Raw genomic sequence first — 18,307 nt, 5'->3', positions numbered from 1 at the left:
GACTCGTTGACCAATCAACGTAGACCATTAACTGTTGACCGAGTCAATGCTGATGTTATCCGGGCCCACTGATGATGTCAGCAAGACACATGGCACGCTCTAGTGCTACCATGTGTCACCCCTATGATTTTTCTTATTTTTGTGAATTATTTGAAAATCTAGAAATAGATTTAAACTTCAAAAATTCATAACTAATTCATTTTAACTCCAAAAATTATGAAACCAGCATCATAATTTATCTAAAATCATAACTAATTCTTATTTTGGTATTCTATGGATCGCTTTTGGTTTTTATTTGCAAATAGACCCCTAGTAATTATGGTAATTACGTAATTAGGAGTTGTCGGAGATTCGGAGCTGAAACTGGAGCTGGAGCCGTTTGAGGACCACTACGAGGAAGAAAGCAACTTTAGGTTCACGTCCATTTGATTTGAATACCCATTAGGCATTGCTAATTAGTATGCTAGCACTTTATTCCTCGCATGATGATGATGAACCTTGTGTAGCCTTCTTTATGCCTTTTATCCTTGTTTGACCTACTACTATACTACGTATATACGTGATGTGTGATGCTTGCATGTGTATGGCATATTGTGATTAGGATTCTTGGTTCGTGTGTGGGGTTAAAACCGGCAGGAGAAGGTGTTTTTGGGATACTTGACGGGGGTGAGCTTTACACAACCCAATCTTTGAATTGGGGGCTTGGGGACCATTCTCGGACATTCCCTATTTGGTACTTGTTGCGAGTACACAGTTGAGGAGCATAGGAGCTGGTGGTGATACCTGTTATGGGTGTTGTTGCGGACCGCGTTGTGGAGACGCTTTTGGGATTTAGGAGCTCGCCCTATTTTGAAATCGAGTAGGTCACCATGCTTCATGGGAATATGTTAAACGCGCACGCCACTCGCTGAATTATGGGTCTAGGCCCGGGTCGAGACTGGCAAGTGCGGTACCATACTTGCCGTAGGATAGAGTATCAGTGTAAGGCGGTGGTGGAAGTGTCACGGTACAAACCGAGAGAGGGTGGGAGGGCGCCGGCTGCTTGCCAGGGTGTTGGGTGAGGAGAGGAGCACAATGAATTAGGGTTTTTCCATATATATACTTGCGGGTTGCTAGTACGCCGTCAGGCCGCATCGGGCCGGCCAAAAATTGTGCTGGGCTCATGCTAGCCCAGCGTGCTGAGGATGCAGCCCAGGCCCGGCACTATCATCCTGCCAGGCTGGCCTAGGCGCTATTCACCTCATGCCGGGCCTGTGCTCGTGCCGTGCTTTTTAGTGCCGGGCCTCGGGCCACCCAGTGGGCCTGGCCCATCTGGAAATCTATAGTTTGACCTTTCCACACTTGAAGGTTACAGTACTCGTGCAAGATATGGAGTCCATAAGCTCCACCACAAAGAGTGGCTTCGTCGGATTGGTCAAGGAAGAAAACATAATTAGAATAAAGAAAGGCAAGGATGGCGTCAAGAGGGAAGGGCCAGCACGTGCATGCAAAGGTCGGAGGAAGTTTTATTGGCGAGGACTCTATGTAACAAAAATTAGAGTTCATGTATCTTAATATTATCTTTAGTTTAGATATTTATTGTTAGACAAGTTTTTTTACGGCTCAATCAGGAGTCATTAGCCCAGAGTATAAATATGTTCCCTTTGGCCATTGTAAAAACAATCATCAATCAATCAAAATACAACCTTTTGGCGCCATGCTGCCAAAACCCTATGAGTATAAATATAGTAGATTCGACGAGTTCCTTCATGCGTGCATGGCTGCATCGGCTTTGATCTTAGGCGAGCTTGTAAGTATCGTTACCTGGTCATTACAACCTTTATCAGAACTTTCTAAATTAAGTCTTATATTCTGATATTCGGTTATATGGTTAGTTATCAAGTTATCTTAGATTGCAAGTTGAACTTTCTAGGCTTTGAGAGCCTATGCAACGGCTATGCATTGAGTTATCTCTGTCATCATAACGCTACTGTTGAGAGCCTATGCATCGACTGGTTATCACCCATATCTCACAGAAGCGTGGTGATGTCATTGAGTCGATAGGGACACGTACGAGGCTTTGCTGCCGCAAGCTTGTCTATTAAGTTAATGGGCCGAAGTTAATGCCCTCTCACCATGTTACCTTGTCTAAGTTTAATTACACTTATCAAGACATTGACTAGATCTGTTAGTTTATCTGGTGTACCCATGGTTAGCAAGGGCTCCTTTTATGGCTGTTGTTGTACAATGCTGTTATCTTAGTCCATCAGCTCATATAGCCAATGGCACATGCCATTAATGCTTTATTTATATACACCGCATGATTACATTGAATATCTATCTGTTGTGGTGTTTATTCCAAGAACACATACCTATAAGTTCGAAAGGCTTCACTACCGATCGGCTCGAGAATTTAGTGTTTACCTTGTCAATTTTAAGGTCAAATTGACTGGCATGCCTTGCACCTTCAAGAGCTGATTTGGAGCCTGTACTAGAGTTAAGCAAATCTCCCAAGTTCTCCGTGTTGTTCATGTAGAAGCCTGAAGTCCAGTTTTTACGTCAACAAAAGGTACTTAATAGATAGGATAGTGCAGGTAACTACTTCAAGGAGTAAAAAAATCTTAGTCCAACCAAAATACGATCTTCTACCTTGCAGTACTGGCAGCAACAAACTTGGTCCTCCATCTCGCTTTGAATCATGTGAGATCTTATTTGCAGCATATTCCATTTATTTCTAAGCGTACATGTACACGTGAGGAAATCTAGTCAAGCTGACATGACCCAAAGGATGCCACGGGTACATCAAAGACCGCCACTATGTACCACGTTCTTTGTTTTGATAATCGTGGTACCGCAAACCATGTACCACATGTATTTATATATACACTTAGTACTTCATCTAATGTACCTCACAAATCTCATGAACCTTACACAAATTTGAAGATTCATTGAAAAAAAGGACAAGCAAGAGCAAAGCCACGTGGAGAAAGGAAGAAGGAAGAGAAAAAACAAAGGAAAACAAAATACTCCGTAGGTACACGGGCAAGCTTCCAAATGTCGTGTGCGGCGAAGCACCTTCAAAGCCCAGACGTCGCGTGCTTCCCAAGCTCGCGGTGGAGCAGCTCCGGCTCATGCGGCGGTACTCGACCTTGCGGTAGGGTCTCTTTGGCTATGCACCGAGCAAGGCCCCACTGCCGCAGCAGGCCGCCCCTGAGCTGCCCCCGGCTGCCACGGTCTGCTGCCACAATGGCATACTGGATTCGGGTGCTGGTGGCGACACTCAGGCCAGCACCATGCAGGATCACAGCTTGGCAGTCGCACTTGCACCACCACTATGGCGGTCCCTATCCACTTCACTACCACCAATGCCTGCACCCTCGATGGATCCACGCGCTGGTGGTCGTGCCCCGTATTGTGCCAGCCCATGTCGAGGGGCTGAGGCCTATATGCGTCTCTCCACTGCCGCTCCAGCGGCGCGCTGGTGGCCGGCAGTCGTGACCCCACCACGCTAACCATCGAATTTCGAAGAGAGGGGGGAGACAGGTGAGGCGGAGGGAGAGGGGGATAGGAGATGTTCAAATAACTTTGCAATGTTTAGGAGGGGAGAGAGGAGTACATATATAATATATTTTTTGGTACGTGTATTGTGGACCCGTGTACATAATACATTGACAAGATCTAAGGCAGACCCTTGCCATCCAATAGGGATCTCGAGATGTACTTAAAGGGTACCTGAATGGATAGGATAGGAGAGTCAAGTAACTACTTCAAGGAGTAAAAAGTCTTTGTTACGTGAACCAAGTCTAAGTCTAAGGGAGTATTTGGTTCTTTAGTCCGGACTAAAGTTCTATCATATCGAATGTATAGATACTAATTAGGAGTATTAAACATAAACTAATTATAAAACTAATTGCACAGAGGGAGGCTAATTTGCGAGACGAATCTATTAAGCCTAATTAGTCCGTGATTTGACAATGTGATGCTACAGTAAACATGTGCTAATCATGAATTAATTAGGCTTAATAAATTCGTCTGGCGAATTAGTCTCCATCCGTGTAATTAGTTTTATAATTAACTCATGTTTAGTCCTCTTAATTAGCCTTCGAAGATTCGATGTGACATGAATTAGATTTTAACTCAAGAATCCAAACACCCGCTCCGCACATGGCATGTTGGTGTGACGGCAGGAAATCTGACCCATCCATTAATTCATTCAGGCAATGCATGTGGCACAGTGCAAGATTAGTCTGGGTCCAAAGCGAAAGGTGGACAGGCATGAGCGGCCATGGTCAAAAAGGCATATGAGGAACCTGAATGCCAAACAAACTTTCTGACACCACTTTATGTCTATTAAGTTATACTGAAGATAACTTTATTTGCATCGTGGCGGAACAGATTCTCTGCAACACGGGACATACGGTCACCCAAAAATTAAAATACATACAAAATACCAATGGTAAGGACAAGATCACAAAGCAGCGGATTCATCATTGTTATAGTAGCTTCTATATTATCGCGGTTGCACGGTGTGTCATCAAAATTTTGCTAAGGGAACGGTCATGCTTCGGGAAACTAGGATGGTTTCATGGATAATGTGCGTCGATGTGTAGTAATGTACTTTGGTGTATGAATTATTGAGGGGCGCATGTGCATGTGAAGTAGCACGTAAATGTAAGGATAAAATACGCATGGAATCAAATTTGAATTGAACTATGTACCACATTTTAATTCGAATTTGATACAAATATGAATATTTGGATACAAATACAAAATGAATAGTTCGAATTGGGATTTGCTTTTGGATACTTACTCGACTTGGAACATAGCGTCCCGACAAGTATTAATTTTCTTTAGCATTGATTTTATAGTTGATCAAAAATCATGTTACAAGTATGGAGTAAATTATAAGTATAGTACATAATAGATAGGTTATTTAAAATAACATATTTATTAATATATATTTAAAAAACTACATATATCAAATAAATATAAAATAAATATTTTCATAAATATATATAGTTTAATAATAAAAATCAGTACATTAATTCAAATAAGTATAATTTATTACTTAATATAAAATGTATAAAATTGATATGATTGACCATATTAAAATTAGTTAAACTTTATCACTGTCTATGACTAGTAATATTAGATTAACATAATTAGTCATTTGTCATATACTCATAAAGATATTTTTTAGTAGTTTAAATGGTGTACACCATTATTTTATTAGTAATATTAAAATTAACATCATTTGTAATTAGTAATTAGTTAAAAATAAGTTGTTGATGGTTTCATCCGTACTTTATTCTTCGTAGATATTGATAATGTCGAGTATTCCATATTTATATCAAATAGAAATATGGAATTGGATATATAAAAGTACTGAAAACCGAATACAGTACATCCATATTAAAAATAAATATTAAAAATAAATATTAATATGAATATTTATATTAGCAATTTAGATGGATACAAATACAAATAATTCGGATGTCTATATATCCGTATCCATCCCAGCGTGGTACGGTGAGCTCTTGGCTAGGCTAGCTAAGTTGTCGACCCCATGCGTGAGTCTAGATGCTTCCCTAGATTCGTACAGCCCAAAGCCGATTAGCCATCATGAGTGGCACGTGGGCATCATCATAGCTCATCACGGGATCGGCCTGGTTTGGTTCCCTGACTTATTTTTAAGCACCCGTCACATTGAATGTTTAGATACTAATTAGGAGTATTAAACGTAGACTATTTACAAAACCGATTACATAAGTGGAGGCTAAACGGCGAGACGAATCTATTAAGCCTAATTAGTCCATGATTTGACAATGTGTTGCTACAGTAAATATTTGCTAATGATGGATTAATTAGGCTTAATAGATTCGTCTCGCCGTTTAGCCTCCACTTATGTAATGAGTTTTGTAAATAGTCTACATTTAATACCTCTAATTAGTGTCTAAACATTCGATGTGACACGTGCTTAAAAATAAGCAAAGTAACCAAACAGGCCCGCACACGCAATGTGCACGTGCTACTCCAAATCCAAGGGACGAAACTACATAGTACATACCTGGTGAATCTTCGGTCAAAACACGCTGATCAACCATGGACCCGCATTGTATTTTCCACTCGCTCATACTCTGTACCTCTTTCTGTCATGCGTTTTTAGACGACACACTGACAAGACTGTTTTGCTTTTGGTAGCTATTTGGGTCCAAAGTCCAAACAACTGCTACTCAGGCCTTGTTTAGTTGCTCAAAGTTTGGAGGTGCAAAATTACTGTTATAGCACTGTAGCGTTTCGTTTGTATTTGTGAATTATTATCCAAATATTGACTAATTAGGCTTAAAAGATTCGTCTCGCAAAGTACAACAAAACTGTGCAATTAGTTTTTAATTTCGTCTATATTTAGTACTTCATGCATGTACCGCAAGTTTGATGTGATGGGGAATCTTCTTTTTGCATAGTGTTAAAGTTGGGAGTTTTGAGGGAAGTAAACGTGGCCTAAGAAGAGAAACTCCACGTTGTGCGTGCTGTCCTACACGCAAATATCACCGTTTAATTAGCTACGACCGCTTGTAGCGTTGAGTACATCGTAGTATTTACGTAGGTTTTGACCACGACACCGTGTACTGTAGACCCAACGCTATCCACTCGCACATGCAAGGTCGTAAGGACGAGTATCATCCGCATCCGCGTATGCGTGGGCACCTAAGGTATTGCTTCTGCCTGTTGTAGTGCTGTTGATGAAGTTGCGGCAAACTTGTATGGAGCTTGCCATGGTATTCCAGCGTATACAAAGAAATGGCATGGTCGTCTAATTGTCCACCAAAAAGATATGTAAGGAGGTCATATGCAAGTCAAGTCAAGACGATCGAAAGTACCCCGTACGCGTCCCAGCCATTGACTGAAACTACGCGGACCTTCCTTTGTTCTGTAACCCTGTTTGAATCCAGAAACTACAGTAAACACAAGCAAAGCGGCCTGCTGCAACGACGTCATCAAGCACATATGGAAACGGGTCGGACCAACACGAACTTCTTAATTGTTCTTTATTTTTCTAAAAGAGAAACAACTCACTGCTTCGTGTCCAATTCCGATCCAAGAACACACTCAGATGATGATGCCACAGTTGATTTGCCCCATGGATGTCACCTAGAGGGGGTGAATAGATGATTGCTAAAAAATAAAACTTAGCAGCGAAATCACCGGATATTCCGACAGCTTGTTGAAAACTCCTATACTGGTAGGTGCTGGATATTCTGACACCATGTCGGATACTCTAGCACTGGTACTAAAAAAATTCCACATATGAAATTAAACTTCGCCTATATAGTGAGTTCTATCTCAAACCACTTGAAGACATGTGTTCCAAATGATGATTCAGAGTAGATCCATGGAGCCCCTACACTCAAAATCACATGACCAAGTAGATCAGAGAAAAACAAAGTAGAGAGAGCAAGAACTCAAAAACAACAACAAGAAGAAAGTGGACACGCGATTTGTTTACCGAAGTTCGGCTACTTCTAATGAAGCACCTACTCTCTGTTGAGGAGCTCCTCCTAAGGAACCGGGTCTCTTTCAACCACTTACCCTTGCCAAGAACCACCTTGGCTTCCACTAACTTGATTTCTTCCCTTGTGGAGGTGAAATTGAAACCTTCACAAACTTCCTGTGGCTCACCACAAACTTGGTATCTCATCGGGCAACACATAGCCATCTAGGAGGCTTCACCTCCAAGAGTAAAAAATGCCTCAAGAATGCTTGACAAAGCCCTCAAGTGCTCAAGGATGGGAATGGCTCAATCATGCTCACAATCACCTAAACTCTTAACCCAATTCAATGATTTCTCACAAATCTCACAAAGAGATGTTGGGAAGAGCTCACAAGTGCTCTAGGGTGTTTCTATTTCGTGGAGGAACCAACTCTAGTGAGAGAGGGGGCTGAAGAGGGATATATACCTGAGCTCTGAAAAACTAACCATTACGCATAGCTTAGCTAAGTGCCGGAAACTCCAGCACTCACAGAACTAGCCGTTAGATGTGTGTCGGATATCCTAGCTCCGTGTCAGAATACTCTAGCACCCACAGCAGAAAGAATAGAAACTAGTGAGTACCAGAGACTCCGGCACTATGCCATACATTCACGTAAAATCAAACCTGAAACCTTGCCGGAATAAGGATGTTCTGGCCTCGTGCCAGAAACTCTAGCAAGCAAAGGAACTAGACCAGACTCCTAGTACCGGAGCATTCCGACACCCTATCGGAACCTCCGGTAAAATCAGCCGAGAAACCTTCCTGGAATATGGCTATTCTGGCCCCTTGTCGGATACTCCGGCACCAGACTCCTAGTACCGGAGCATTTTGACACCCTTTTGAAAACTCCGGTAAAATCAACCCTGAAGCCTTACTGGAATACGTCTATTCTAGCCTCATGCCAGATATTTGGGCACACCCATGGTTAGTAGGCTGAGTGGAGTGTTGTGCAGTGTGTGTCTCTCTCATATCAGCACTTGGGTTGTTCTGTTAGTTTGAGCTTCGAGACTAGTCAAACCATTCAATGTCGCATCCCTCTTGATAGAGCAGCATACCTATACTCAAGATCAAAGATAAAACCTAATTCAATCTCTTGAGCTTGAATAACTTGAACAATGCCACTTTTCTTCAATTCTCACTTCATAAGGGTGCAACAATTCTTGTCTCTTGAGCATACCATCCTTGAACTAGTGACCTTGGATTTATCAACCAATATGATCACCAAACAACTTCATATCCACAAGTCACCTCAATTCTTATAATCCAACAATAGTTTGATGCTTTGCAATACTTCACTTTTCATGGCTTGATTGGTTCCTCGAAATTCTCCCAAGTACTAGCATCTTCACCCTAGCAAAGATCCCATGGCTCAAGCCGTCTCTTGACCAAACTTTGCTTAGTTCCTGGTCACTAATCCATTGCTTGACTTCTTCCTCCAATCTGGCCACTTTGAGTTTAGCTTTGATTTGACATCAACAATGAATACCCATCACTACTAGAATGCCCCCCTTTAGATACGCCAGATTTAGAGTTAGACACGCTTTATTTCGTCTCTATGTCAATGTAGGCACGCTTTCATAAAGCGTGTTAGAAGCATCTTCATATGTACCATGTCAAAACCTTGTAGAGTCGAATTCTTTAAGCATTGCTATGAAAGTAAGAGACATTTTATACACATGTTAGATGCATATCTAAAAAAATTGATACAATTTTGCAGACACATGTATAAAATATCTCTAGTGGTGTAGTTACGTAGTATAGTAACGCTTCATTGCATATTAAGAAATATAGATACAATTTATAGATACATATACAAAACATGCATACTAATATAGATGCTTTTTATAACAACGTCTTATTGCACAACAATTAGTATAGAGACGATTTAGTAGAGCGTGACATGTGATGTGGCACGTGACGTGGTGGGTGATGTGGCGGGTGATGTGGCAGGTGATGTTGCGGGTGACATGGTAGGTGACGTGGTAGGTGACGTGGCGGGTGACGTGGTAGGTGAGGTGGTGGATGACATGGCACGTGATGTGGCAGGTGACGTGGTGGGTGACATGGCGGGTGACGTGGTAGGTGACGTGGCGGGTGACACGTTTCATAGTAACACCCAATTGTGTGTCAACAAATGTAGAAACAATATCGTAGATGCATACGCATCTACGGATATAGACACGTTTTATAGTAACACCATATTGTGTATTAAGAAATGTAGAGAAGATTTATAGATACATCAATTTTCTTGTGTACTAATATATAATGATTCTTTTATTTGCATTTATAAATCTAATATATCATTTTATTTTCTAATAGGTTAATAATGCCTAAATAAATTATCCATGATATTGCATTGGCAATCAATTCTTTGGTTCACCAAAAAGAAACTGACTACTTCATTCAAGAACCAACATGTCTATTGATTAAAGTACTATCAACAAGACAATTGCCTTGATAAAGAAACACAGACAAAGTGACAATATCATACAACTATTTCTAATTTTTTCACTAACAACTAAACCTATGCTCCATTGCCCGTTCTTGCCCCTCTCCATCGCAGCTTCACTTCTCCCTTAAAAAGTTACATCACCATGTTGTTTTAGATTTGAACTTGTAGCTTTTTTCACTTGCAACGGGCATGGGGTTAGATGAATAACACAATTTAAAGATATTACAAAACTGTAGGTTTAATCTTAGAAAAAAATTCATAGGTGAACGGGGCCAAGGAATAGTACAGCCAATAGCATCTATTAGTGTACGAATCTCAAAAACATGTCTAGGTATCACCTCATCTCCTTTATTTTTGCTGTCAACATTTTCAAGACCTTCAACATAAACCCCAACGTATTCCTTTCGAAGCATGCTTCCTCCAATCTCTCATTTGCCATCAGTAGTCACTAACTTCGCTTTGGCCACAATTCTTCCTTTGTTTCTTAGTAAAAGAAGATAGACGGGAGAACACCTCTACCATTTTGCAAAACATGAAGATAAGAGTTTTGTACATTTAACTAATTTAATTACAAAAGAAACAAGCGGAATAGAAGCATACCGAATCTGACTGATTCAAACTGGGGGCTTTAACTCTTCGAGTCCTCTAGAATAGGCAGAAATTATATTAGTCAAAATACAGCACCACTAAAGCAAGTTCACTCATTATAAACAATATTGCAATATTAGCTTAGACATACCATGTTTGTCAATATGGGATCTTGTGAAAAATTTGTGGTTGCATTACCATTATTTTCATGAATAGAACTCTGAATATGTGCCTCCTGCAGCCACAATGTAGCTAAGTTTACATCAAAGTTAACTAAAGAAATATTACAGGGTAGGTATACAGATAAGTGTATGAGGTCGTGTCTACTTGATTATGACATACTCAACTAGTATGCTCTGAACAACACAAGTATACCTTGTCAACTGTTTGCTCACTAGGTAAAGACGTATGGTCTTTAGTGGATGTCTACTGTTGCAAAGTGTCATCAACCATATTACATAATATCTTAGTAAAAACTTAAATATTATTGTTGTAACTGTGTACATTAGAAATAAAGTATCTACTCTATTACCTGCACTTCATTTGTGGGAGAGTGCACATTACCAATTGGGTGTGCAGGGCTGTGATCAGTATGATTTTCTGGTTCTAGAACCGTGTGTTTGGTTATTGGGTTGGAGTGGGTCGGAGCGGGTTTGACCCCCTTCGTCCCCTGTTTGGTTGAAAAATGATGTGGAACGGGTTCGACCCAGATAGGAATATTCCCTCTTGATCCGGGTTGAGCAGATTCCTCCAAAATGGAGGGACCGTGCGGACCCAAACGGAAGGCGTGCGGCTCCATCTCGCGCTCACCCGCGCGCCTCCCTCGGTCACCGCCGGCGCGTTGGGAGGAGCCAGTGTCGCCGAGTGGGGGAGCAGGGCGGCTTGGCGTGGCGCGAAGGCAGGGATGGCGCACAGAGGCTGGCTGGGGAGAGAGAGGGAGGGGCAGCGGCCGACAGCCGGCACAGGAGGAGGGAGGTATGGTCGGCGCGCTGCTAGCGCAAGAGGAAGGAGGGATGGCCGGCGTGGCGCGGGGAGCGGAGGCGGCGAAGGAGCAGTGCGGGAGGGAGCCGGGTAGGAGGCCGGTCCGGGATCTTCCAACTAGTGACAAACAAAAAAGTGTCATAAACGTGTTTTTTCATCATAAACCATAATTTATGACGCGGGAGTGACGAAAACCGTTCGTCATTAGTCGAGCATCATAAACCGTAACTTGGGATGTTCCTTATTTTGGTGCGTCACTAAGATAATGACGAATGAAAATTCGTCCCACATGTCGTCATAAAACTGTTTCGCAGGTTGCGCCATGTTGGACAAGAATACAACGTGGCTTTGACGTGGCAGGGTTATTATGATGATTTCGGTTCGTCACAATTTGAAGCCAGGTACATGTAAGAGTCTTTATGAGCCTAATTTTGTTGGAATATTTTTAGCCCATTTTAGGTTTCCGCGCTATTTTTTTGGCTGAAAAATGTTTGTTGCATGTCATATTGGGTCTTTTTTTCTAGGTCCTAGCCCATCTAACGAAGAGCCATTATTGCATTTTGCAGTACCATATTTCACCTTTTTTTCTGCTGGACCCTATCCCATTATTGCATTTCGTAGTGACATATATTCAATTTTGGCAGCTGATCACCATCACAATTACAGACATAAAAATATCTCATTTCCAACTTCTATATTGTTCATATCACAATCAATGAATAATTCACCAGCAACAAGTTCAGCATCAACAATGCAACATAGAACAAGTTCAGCATCAACAATGCAACATACAATAAAAGTTCATTGGCAACAAATAACAAGTTCACCAGCAACACACTTCAGTTGAGGGAAGAATTCACCTTGCTCTGACTGGTGCTGAAGTGAATCAGGCTAGAAATCAGAGTATGCAACTGCTTTGTGGTGTTCTTTAAAGTTTCGAGCTTTTCTGTCTGAGACTTCAATGTTGTTTCTTGCATTTCCACCCTGAATCTCAGTGCACCCATCTCAAACTCATGTTCAGCAATCTTTTGCTGAAGTTGTGCCCCCTCTTGTTTCTCACTCTCAAGATCAGCTTGGATTTCTTCTACCTGTAGCGTAGTACCAACCCTAGTCCTTTTCTTCGAAGGTGGATGAATGGCAGCAACCTCCCGACATGTCCTAGATTGGACAAATTATATATTTAAGTTATTGCTTCGTTCCGCATAAGTTATTGCTACGCGGCAAGCAGGAGCCTTACGTGAAGGAGATGATGATGTGCAAAGCTCGCTCTGAAAGATCTTACAGATGCGGAAGGTTTGGGTGGAAACGCTGCACCATCCCCGTGCGCACGCTACTTGTTTATATAGCGCCAGAACATCCTTGGCGATGGATTACAGGAGTCGTTACGATCCCTTAGCTGATGGTTACAACAAACATATCTATCTCTAAGAGAATCCATCAGATAAGGGATACGAAACGTGTTACAAGGTACACACGTACACAACACAAACTCATAATCATGTATGTCTAACACGCGCGTGCCTGGCTGCCTGTTGTTTAATCAGTGGAATACTTCTAAGTACTTTATTTGTACCTGCCACTGCCAAAAGAATGCGTTAATTGGTCGACCACTCGACCTTGGCAGTGTTTCTTTGCTGCGGAGAGGATCTCGTTCCTCATTCCTGAAGAAATGTAATACGGTTCCAAGTTGTTTTTGACGTAACTTTTTAAATTGGTAATGACTTTTAAATTTGAGAGCATGCATATATTCTCTGTGCACACTAATAGAGAACTGACCTTTCATTCAGGTGCTTTTATCCTGGTTAACTTTAGATCCGGGACTGCCTTTATCCTTGGGTCAAAAATGTGCCACCGAAGGCCATCGTCGCGGGAGGGGGGTGGCAGCTTTAGTCCTGGTTGTAAAGACCAACTGGGACTAAAGCCCCCACTTTAGTCCTGGTTCTAACGGCTATAAAAAATTGCACCGACCCTCCCTTGCCCCGGTTGGAAATTCCAACCGGGACAAAAGACCCCCCTTTTGTCCCGGTTGGTAATTCCAACTGGGACAAAAGATTTAATCTAAGTTGGAATTACCAACCAGAACAAGGGGGGTCTTTTGTCATGGTTGGAATTTTCTAATGGGACAAAATCTCTTGCCCGAAACTCTTCTTCCTCCCCCAGCCAGAGCCACTCCACCAGAGACCGAGAGCTTCATCCTCCTCTCCATGGCGAGCAAGCAACCTTAGGGGACATTAGTCGTACTGTCCCCCATCTCGGGGACCAAGCAGATAAAGACACTCAAACTATAGCAGCAATGCTCTTAGAACAACAAATTCAAGTCATTGGATTTATGCAGGATGCATGTATGTCGCTTGCTGAAGTTCTAGACTTGCCAGCTCCAGAGCCAATTGTATCTAAATAGCCCTTTGAGGTAGGCAAGCCTCTAGTAAGGCCTAAAATTGTATAGAAGCTCTCCACGAAGATGTACGAATTCCATCAATGGTACATGGAGCAATCTGTCAACGATAGGCTCATGTTTGCTCTTCAGGTTGAACCTATTGATTTTTTCGGCGAAGGTGGGAAACTCCTGTGGATAGAATTCGATATATATGAAGTGTACCATCATGATGCCCTTGACGTCTGTCTCATCAGCTCCTAAGTTCTGTAAGTGTCTATTTATCAATATGTAAATTTTGGCTCAGATTATTATTTTTTGTGTGTGCGTCACCCTACTAACTTTGTCTTCCATTTTATATAGGATGCTAATTCAGAGGTACCACAGAGAATCGTACTTCAATGTTGGCTTCATGGATCTATCGCTCGTTAACCAAAAGCAGATACGGGATCAACCAAAGCAAACATTGGATGCAGTATACAATTTCTTGGAGAAACAAAATTACAAGGAATACATGCTACTGCCATACACCTTTGAGTAAGTGTGTAAGTGTGGGTACCGTCTATTTTCATTTTATTTTTTCTTACCTAATTAATGTTAGTTAGCTCTAATATGAACATTATTTATGTACGCAATTTCCACTGGATTCTTCTAATAATTTTGTCTGATAAAAGCTATCTTATTGTGTTTGATTCATCGAGGAAACTACTGGTGGAGTACCAAGGCATTCAAGACATGCAAAACTCATAATAATTCTGGACCTTTATCTCTATGTAAAAGTTTGTTTCCAAAAATTTCACCTACCACTGTATCATTCATTATTTTAATCCGCAGTGCATGGAAATGATTTCTTTAGACTCACTATATCATTCATTATTTTAATCCGCAGTGCATGGAAACGATTTCTTTAGACTCACCATGATGAATTCAAAGAAAAACTTACATTCAATACAAAGTTCCCGGTACGTACGAGGTTTGCACATTTTGTACATTCTATAACATGAATATTTCATAACTTGTTTTTTCCCACTAAAGTGCTTGAGATAGGAACAAAGCAATAATCTATGTGGATACTACGTCTGTGAGCACATGAACAATTTTGTGCATGGCAAGGTGCTGTCGTCGCATGATGTAGATGTACGTAAAATAAACTATGAATAATTAATTATTTTCTAGCTCCTTATATTTAATTTTCGTGTAACATTCACATATTTCCAAATTACAGATGTGGAATATTCAAGAAAGACTCTCGGAGAAGGAGAGGATTTTGGCAATATGTGAAGGTCTCATAGGATTCCTGGTAGACGAGGTGATAAATCCCGCGGAAGAATTTTATTATGACGGACGTCCAATAGCCGCACCGAGCAACACCACGACGAGAATGATTCTAAGAATGAAAAAGACAAATTATTATATACATAGTGATTATATAAATACTAGTTATGTGTATAATATACTAAGAATTGTATATATATATATATTACTGTCATGAAATATATATACGACTTGCATACAATATTGATACGAGAAATAATTAAAGAAAAGTCTTAAGTACTAAAAGTGTAAGTGCATGTACCATGCACGTCATACAATATTCATATGAGAAATAATTAAAAAATGTCTTAAGTACTAAAGGGGTAAGTGCACGCATAGCATGCGTGCATGCACCTACCCCCTTTAGTCCCATTTGGTAAAAGCAATCGGGATTAAAGGAGCGCGTGCTGCGCCTATGTGGCTGCTCCTTTTACCAACCGGAATTAAAGGGGTTGTTAGTCTCGGGTGAATGACCTGGGACTAAAGGACCCCCTTTTATCTTGAAAACTTAGTTGCAGTTGGATTTTTGGGATCTATGATCCTATCCAACCGGGACTAAAGCCGCATTTTCCACCAGTGGCACTTGAGTCCTGCCAATCTGCATGGCATAGCCAAGTTGGCAAGGTCAATTTGGATAAGATGGTAGGATAGATACTGTTAGACTGTATAAATACGTAACCGATGCGATCAATAGAATCTATCCCTTATATTCTTTCATGGTATCTGAGGGGGTTACGATCCCCGCTTCCGCAACCCTAGACGCCGCCGGCCCTCACGACCGACGCGGCCTCGCCGTCGCTGGGCCTCGCGCTCGCCGGCTGCACGCGCGCCCCTGCGCCGTGCCTTCCCTCCGTCGCTGGGCCAAGGCTCGCTGGAGTACCACACGGTCCGTTCGACGCCGTGCGTTCTAATCTTCGCGCCGCCGACCGATCCATACGCGCCGGCCGCTGATCCCGTCACCACGTCGCGCGCCGCCACGACCGATTCGTCCACGCCGCCACAGTCCGTCCGCGCCGCCACGACACGATCCGTCCGCCCGCCGCCGGTTTCCTGCCTCTACCCCAACTATGGCGGAGACCGCAGCCGAGCGCGCCGCCCAGGAGGCCCAGGAGCAGCGCGACCGGGAGGTGGCCGCCACTGCCCGCGCCAAGGCCCTCGACGAGTACGAGGCCAAGTACGCCGACGTCCACGCCGCCGCCATTGCTGTCCTCAACATCAAGGTGCTCGTGCCCGTCGTCCTGGATCGCGTCGCCAACAACTACACCCGGTGGCGCGCCCTCTTTCTCGTCGTCTTGGGCAAATATGCCCTCACCGATCACGTCCTCACCGATGTGGTCAACGATGATCGCCCGGCGTGGCTGCAGATGAACTGCACCGTCCTCACGTGGATCTACGGCACCATCAACCCTGACCTGCAGCAGTCCACAATGTTGAAAGAGCCCACCGCGCGGGTCGCATGGATACATCTGGAGGGCGAGTTCCTCGGGCAGCGCGAGTCGCGCGCCCTCTTGCTGTCCGCCGAGTTCCGCACCGTCAAACAAGGCTCATCCTCCATCACGGACTTCTGCCGACGCCTCGAGACGATGGCCGCCTCTCTTCGCGAGTTTGGCGACCCCGTTAGCGACCGCACCCTCGTCCTCACCCTGCTGCGCGGCCTCAGCGAGAAGTTCCGCCCCATGGTGACGAACATCAAGCTGCGACAGCCGTTCCCCAGCTTCTCGGAGGCGAGAACACTGCTGCTCCTCGAGGAAATCGACCTCAACGACTTCGCCGGCGACGCCGGCACGTCCTTCAGCAGCACCACGCCGGCCGCGGGCGCACCGGTGCTCCTTGCGGCCACGGGCTCCACCAACACCGCATGGCGCCCCCCTGCTGGCGGCCCTGCTCCTCCTGGCCGCAACCAGGGCGACGCGCCCACCGGCCAAGGCAACGGCAACCAGGGCGGCCGCTCCGGACGCCGTCGCGGACGCAACAAGCAGCAGCAGCAGGGCGGACAGCAGCAGCAGCAGGCGCCGCACGGGCAACACCAGCGCCCGCCGGCGCAGTACCAGCCCTGGGCGTACTGGCCACCGCCCGCTCCGGGGCCGATGTACAGACCGCCTGCTGCAGGGTACATGGCCGTGCAGCAGCAGCAGCAGCAGGCGCCGCACGGCTACCAGGCCCCTCCGCCCGGCTTCGGCCTGTCACCAGGCTTCGGCGCACCATCCGGCTCCGGCTACGGGGCACCTGGCTACCACGTCGCCCCGCTGCCACCACAGCAGCAGCAGCCATGGACGCCCATGCATGGAGGCAGCTTCGACACGTCCTTGCTCGCCAGCAACTTTAGCACCATGACGCTCTCCCCTCCCGGCATGGGCGAATGGTATGCTGACTCGGGCGCTGGCTCCCACATGGTCAACAACGCTGGTATACTCACCACCTCTCACCCTCCCTCGTCATCGCATCCTTCATCTATCATTGTTGGTGATGGGAACTTACTTCCCGTTACTTCCGTTGGATCACACTCTTTTTCGAACACTGGGCGTCCTCTAGTTCTTTCTAATGTTTTAGTTTCTCCAAACATTATTAAGAATCTGATTTCAGTTCGCCGTTTTACTACTGATAATAATTGTTCCATTGAGTTTGATCCCTTCGGCCTTTCTGTGAAGGATCTTCAGACACGGAGCGTGATCGCCAGGTGCAATAGCACGGGCGACCTTTACCCGTTCTTCACGCCATCCAGCACCACTGCCCTCACTACTGCTGCATCTTCCACCACTCTATGGCATCGTCGTCTCGGTCATATCGGTTATGAGGCTTTATCCACGCTCATTAGTTCCAATGCTATTCCATGTAATAAGCGCCATGATACTCATATTTGCCACGCTTGTCAGCTTGGTCGCCATGTGCGCCTTCCTTTTAGCATGTCAAACTCTCGTGCCTCGCACGCCTTTGATTTAATACATTGTGATCTTTGGACATCCCCAGTTGTTAGTGTGTCTGGCTACAAATATTATCTTATTATTTTAGATGACTGCACACACTACACTTGGACGTTTCCTTTACGCCTCAAATCCGACACGTTTGGTGCCATTACTCACTTTTTTT

At 43.9% G+C, this 18,307-nt stretch overlaps 1 protein-coding gene across 1 annotated transcript; it reads left to right on the top strand.

Annotated features, from left to right (window-relative positions):
* Positions 1-16,287: 16,287 nt before the first annotated feature.
* LOC140221133 (uncharacterized) lies at positions 16,288-17,906 on the top strand. The gene is made up of 2 exons (XM_072290461.1): positions 16,288-17,626; positions 17,869-17,906. Exons 1-2 carry the CDS (start codon positions 16,288-16,290, stop codon positions 17,904-17,906), a joined length of 1,377 nt encoding a protein of 458 aa, XP_072146562.1.
* Positions 17,907-18,307: the final 401 nt, after the last annotated feature.

This window comes from Setaria viridis, chromosome 9 (assembly GCF_005286985.2).
Source record: "Setaria viridis chromosome 9, Setaria_viridis_v4.0, whole genome shotgun sequence".
NCBI lineage: Eukaryota > Viridiplantae > Streptophyta > Magnoliopsida > Poales > Poaceae > Setaria > Setaria viridis.
This window is presented reverse-complemented; position numbering and strand designations above follow the sequence as displayed.